Source organism: Leiobunum rupestre, chromosome 1 (assembly GCF_980474605.1).
Source record: "Leiobunum rupestre chromosome 1, qqLeiRupe1.1.hap1, whole genome shotgun sequence".
Classification (NCBI taxonomy): domain Eukaryota; kingdom Metazoa; phylum Arthropoda; class Arachnida; order Opiliones; family Sclerosomatidae; genus Leiobunum; species Leiobunum rupestre.
In genome coordinates, this window is record NC_143384.1 from 55,098,294 (window position 1) to 55,104,013 (window position 5,720).

Below are 5,720 nucleotides of genomic sequence, written 5' to 3' on the forward strand. Positions count from 1 at the left end.
AACAGAATTAATCATTTTAATCATTTAATCATGATTAAATCAGATTTAAACATTCTAATCATAATTAAACGTGATTTAATCAACTTAATCGTGATTAAATTGAATTTAATCCAAATAATAACGATTAAATCGGATTTAATCTTTTGAGGGGTGCGTCGTTAATCAAGGAAGTGACCTGCCCATCGGTTGAAACTCACAAGTCAAAAGCAAACATTTGAATGAAATTGCCCGCCGTTTATAATTCGAGGCTTAATGTTTATTACTTGAAAAACTTGAAAAATGACACATTTTCGCTCCTGGAACACGCCACTTTTTACACGACGGAATAAAACATTGTGACGGCTTTATTGTAATTAAAAAATAAATACCAAAAAATTCATAAAAGTAATTAAAAGAAATATGTCCGAAAAAAATTGTCGTTCGCCAAAAGTGCCATATTTAAAGATAGTAAATGAAGACGTAGAGTGATCAAATGCTGTTTCTATGGTAACGTAATAATAATGAAGAGCTAAATTATGGGCAGAACCGCTCTTTGTGTTCTAATAGGCTAAAATCTGTCTATCGTCTGCCACGGCGTTTGGTCATTTGCCAGTTTCACAGCAGCATTCTACTTACCTATGAGATTTCTATGATTGCCACCAAAACAAGTCTAGCTGATGTTGCAGCGCCGCGAACAAAATGGAAATATTTACCTTTACTTGCTTCTATTTTATCAATCATAGCCCTCTAATAAACCTTATGAATAGTAAATAATAATCAAATCAATAATGCTAATTCTAGCTGTCTAACGCTAAAAGCGTTTATTTATACGACACCTAAAAATGTTGTATCGATAGTCTCACATTTTATTATTCTTAATAACTTAAACTTTTATTGACATTATTATATTTATTTTATATTCTGATCAATAGTTGGGGCTAACAGTTTTTCTAAACCACAATCTATTCCACAAGATTAACTAGCTATTGTAAAGTATTTCCTTTATGATCTATTATATAATTAATTTTTGCGCAATATACTGAAATCGATTATTTTATTTTTAACAGTTTCATTCAAACATCGATAATAAATAATACCAAATGAATAACACGACGAGTAAAAATTAACAGTATAGCCGCCATTTTTCAAAGAATACCTAAATGAAAATAACTTATTGAAACTTTGTATTTGAGATAGTGTGCTTAATATAAAATATCTAAAATAACCAAATTAATAACAATTTAAAGCAGTTTACACCAAATCTTTAATGGACTGAAACAACTTAGCAATCACAGAACGGGCAAGGTCCTTGAGAGAGGTCTGACTTTAAGGGACAGTTTGCTGGACATTTGGGAGGTGAGCACTGGATAGTTGGAACTGATGGACAGTTGCAGATTGGACAAGGTCCCGCAGATTGGTCGTATTCGAGTTTACAACCTGGATCGTCACACTTAGGAGGTGAACACTGGACTTGGGGCTGATCTGGGCAATCGCAGAATGGGCAAGGTCCCTTAGAAAGGTCTGATTTTAATGGACATTCTTGAGGACATTTAGGAGGCGAGCATTGGATAGTTGGCACTGGGCAATCGCAATACGGGCATGGTGCTACAGATTTGTCGTATTTGAGATTACAACCTAGATCGTCACACTTAGGAGGTGAACACTGGACTTGGGGCTGATCTGGACAATCGCAGAATGGGCAAGGTCCTTGAGAAATGTCTGATTTTAATGGACATCCTGATGGACATTTGGGAGGTGAACACTGAACCAATGGTTGATCTGGAAGATCTGGGCAATCGCAGAAAGGGCAGGGTCCTTTAGAGAGGTCCGATTTTAATGGACATCCTGATGGACATTTGGGAGGTGAACAGAGAACCAATGGTCGGTCTGGAACATCTGGGCAATCGCAGAAAGGACATGGTCCTCGAGAAAAGTCAGATTTCAAAGGACATCCCTGTGGACAGTTTGGAGGCGAGCACTGAACTGTTGGTCGTTCTGGACAGTCGCAGAAGGGACATGGTCCTCGAGAAAAGTCAGATTTCAAAGGACATCCCTGTGGACAGTTTGGAGGCGAGCACTGAACTGTTGGTCGTTCTGGACAGTCGCAGAAGGGACAGGGTCCACGAGACAAGTTGGATTTGAGAGGACATCCTGGTGGGCACTTAGGAGGCGAACACGCTACTTGACACTCGCACTTCGGACATTCACCTTCCTTTTCAACTTTAGAGCATAAAGGAGTTGAGCACTGTACAGGCGTGCATTCACCTAAACACAAAATAAACTGTTAGTGACCGTTTTATAAAATAAAAAAAATTAACTTCTAAAACAATCAGAGGAATAAATACGATTCTTACCGAATAAAAATTAATGATATTTTACCTTAAGTATAAGGACAATTTTGTGTTGCGTTAAAAAAATTATACTTTTTTCGACTACATTTTTATTCCAACGTTTTAAATCTAAAAAATTTTGATGAATGCTCTTTCAAATATAATATCTTAGGTTTTCCGGCTTAAATCAATTAATTAGGAAAATTTATAATATTTAGGGTCAGTGATGGCCCATCAGTTTATAATTTGAAAAATAAAATGAAAAAATTATTTGTTGTGGATTTTATAGAGGGATAATAATATTTTCAAGGCCGTTATCAACATTTTGATTGAGCCAGATCGTTAAAGCTAAAGATAACTATTTAGGCACCCTTAGTGAAGGGCTGAGGTACAATTTAGCAATTTTACTAAAATATAACTGATCATTTAATTGCGAGTACTCAAGTGCGAGTTCGAACAGTTTATCAATAAACTTACAAATCGATTTGAATAGAATAGGACTCGAAACCATATTTTAGTTTTTCAGTATTTGGGTCGAAAAAATAGAATAATACACTTGATATCATGAAATTCTATTACAATAATTCTCCACAATGATGTCACATGTGGTAATAAACTTGTCGAAGTACCTTGTCAAATTTGATTGATTTTTAATGAAGTTTTTTATATAATATATTTATTTTCCGAAAAAAGGGTATTTTAATTAAATAGCCTGTGAGGTGATAATAATAAATAATAATAATCAGCTGGGCTAGCACCAAGGCACCCCATTTGGCCCAAGTCATCTGTTGACTTTTAATGCCTTTAATGTATTGACAATCTTCACTAACCAACTTCTTAGTTACTTTATTGTTTTCGTCATTTTCCAAAACACTACTGTGGAAATCGGTTAGTTTATATCCATTTAATTCCAACTTATAAATAAGTTTAAAAATTAAATACTTTATATTTTTTTGTTGCGCTATAAAAACATTAAACGATTAACACAATTAATAGACAGGTTAACCTCACGCTTAAAAACCTCTACGGGAAACGTGTAGAAGTGCTTTTTATTGCATAGAAGGTTCACATTACTCCTTCCTTCTACGCATATTCGCGCACATACTTAACCTCTTTAAAATTCCAATCGTTATAGCATCATGATTATCAATATTGAATTAAAATGAAACAAATAAAATAGTTTTTAGTTTTATGTGTAATTTTTAAAATTAAATTATTTTTCCCAAGTGGTTTAATTAAATTGATAATAAAATAAAATTATAATATAAAGCGTTCATTTACAAAATGAAATTAGTTCTGGAGACTGATTTAATTGAAGTGAAAAACAATTGTAAAGGAAATGAACTCTTCTAAACGGTTTATTTAAATCAATAATAAAACTCAAGTTCTGTATTATCGTGTCGCATTAACAAAAGGAAATTAATTACTTTCGTATTGTTTGTGGTTTGGGCAAAATATATAATTAATAGCTAAAAAGTATTATTCTAAAATAAAGAGGAATGAAATATCACCATCGGAAGCATCCTGGGTTCGTGTTGGCGTTGTACCGGCGCTCAGGTAACCCAACACCGAAAGTAAGAGGACTGTCACGAGAGCTGTCTCCATGATTTGACGTTTCCGGACCAATTTTCAACGTTGCGCACACGCTACGACACCGACTCGAAATAACGAATTTTTTCAATCGGCGTCCACGTACTTGCGTATTTTATACTGAAGAGTGAGACAGCAGGGATTCCCCGCCCAAAATCATTGCAATTCAACTAAAACCTGTTGCTGTCGCGCGCGCCTGTATTGGTAACATTGGCTGCGGCTTAGAGGGGAAACGGGCTAAGTTCCGAAACTGCGTTTTATGAAAAATTGTATTTCAAATTCCGTAATACCTTTAGTAAGGCTTTGCCGTATAACTATAAGTACAAACATTTTAGAATAAAGTATATATCCTTGGCTTCTTAAAAAATAATGCTTCTAACAGTAGGATATTATAAATAAATTACAGGTGGAAGGTTGTCAATTCAAACGTTGCATTAAGTAATCAACCTTTAAGCTTTGTTTGAAGTATAATTATGGTGCTGTGACAAACCTTTAAGCAATAACCAAAGTATATAAAATATGTCCTATGAGAGAAGTATTTTTCTCAGTATTCTGCTAATACTATTCGTTTTAAACATTTAAAATCGCAGGCTCTGCTGATTTTTTAGAGAACGCAAAAACAAAACATTATATTTATATATATATATATATATTATGGAATTTAGTTTGATAAATTTTCATATTGTAAATTTTGAGTCATGGTGCGGTGCACACATAAGAAAATTGTCGGAAAACCCACCTCAAGCCTGCGAACTTAGATTTGTCATTGTTAAATCTTAGGTAAATACTTATATCTAAGATATTTATTTGGTTCTTTTGCAAACAGTTAAGAAATAAATATTAAAATAAAATTACAGAAGTAATCTACAGAAACAATTCCTACGTAGAATATTTTAATACTTTATTTTAGTTCTAAACCGACTGTTTTTGCCTCAATTGTAGAATCCAATAGAGCAAATTTCATATTATCAGAATTTACAATCTACAAATTTTAATCTTAAACGTTATAACAGTAAGTGACCAGGTGAGGTGCTAGTCGGTTTCGGTAATCGGTCTAAAAGCCTCTAAGCGATTATAAATTGAGCAATCCCAAAGGCTGTATATTATAATCACTATAATAGGTATAATATTCGGCTGACTTTGGTTTATACCTCGTTTACAACGATTGAAAGCCAATACGTACTTATTTTCTCAGAAAACAGCTAGACTCTAAAAAAACTGTGAGTAAGTTTATAAATAGAATAAATAAATAAAAAACTTTTTCAGGTGACGTAACTGAAGTGACTCTAGTTAGGCGCATTTTAAAATATATAGATTAGTAAAAATCGTAAAAAAATGTTCGTTACCTCAGTTTAAAAACATCGTAACTAGGCCTACATTAAAGCTATAGTTATGAATTTTTTTAAACTACGGCAACTTGTAATTCTTTGACATTTGAAACTTATTGTTTTATTAAATAATAATTTAAAACAAATGTTTCAAGTAGGACCATTTTTGCTGTAATCAAACCACAGTTTAAAGCTGAAATCGGCGATAAAAACATATGTTACGTAGAAGCATCATATCCTGACAACAGTCTGGTTTTTACGACTGTAGACACCAGTGAAAGGAATTTTCCACTTCCAAATTGAATGACGATGCGACCCTCAATTTGAATAAAAAGAGTGACCTTCGAAGTCTCGGATTGACGTTACAGGAAAACACGTTTTTCACGCGAAGACGAAAAGTTTCGTAACGAATAATCGCAAAAAATGTTGAAATACGAGGTCAAACCAAAGGGTTTTCAACGAGGTATCACGTCATTCACTGGCAATAGCATTG

The 5,720-nt window shown here is 33.6% G+C and overlaps 1 protein-coding gene across 1 annotated transcript; it reads right to left on the bottom strand.

Moving 5' to 3' along the window:
- Positions 1-1,056: 1,056 nt before the first annotated feature.
- LOC149963282 (uncharacterized) lies at positions 1,057-3,964 on the bottom strand. Its single transcript, XM_090170537.1, has 2 exons — positions 3,821-3,964; positions 1,057-2,244 (listed from the first exon to the last, which is right to left on the bottom strand). The coding sequence occupies exons 1-2, from the start codon at positions 3,912-3,914 to the stop codon at positions 1,262-1,264; spliced, it is 1,077 nt and encodes a 358-aa protein (XP_090026663.1). The 5' UTR covers positions 3,915-3,964; the 3' UTR covers positions 1,057-1,261.
- Positions 3,965-5,720: the final 1,756 nt, after the last annotated feature.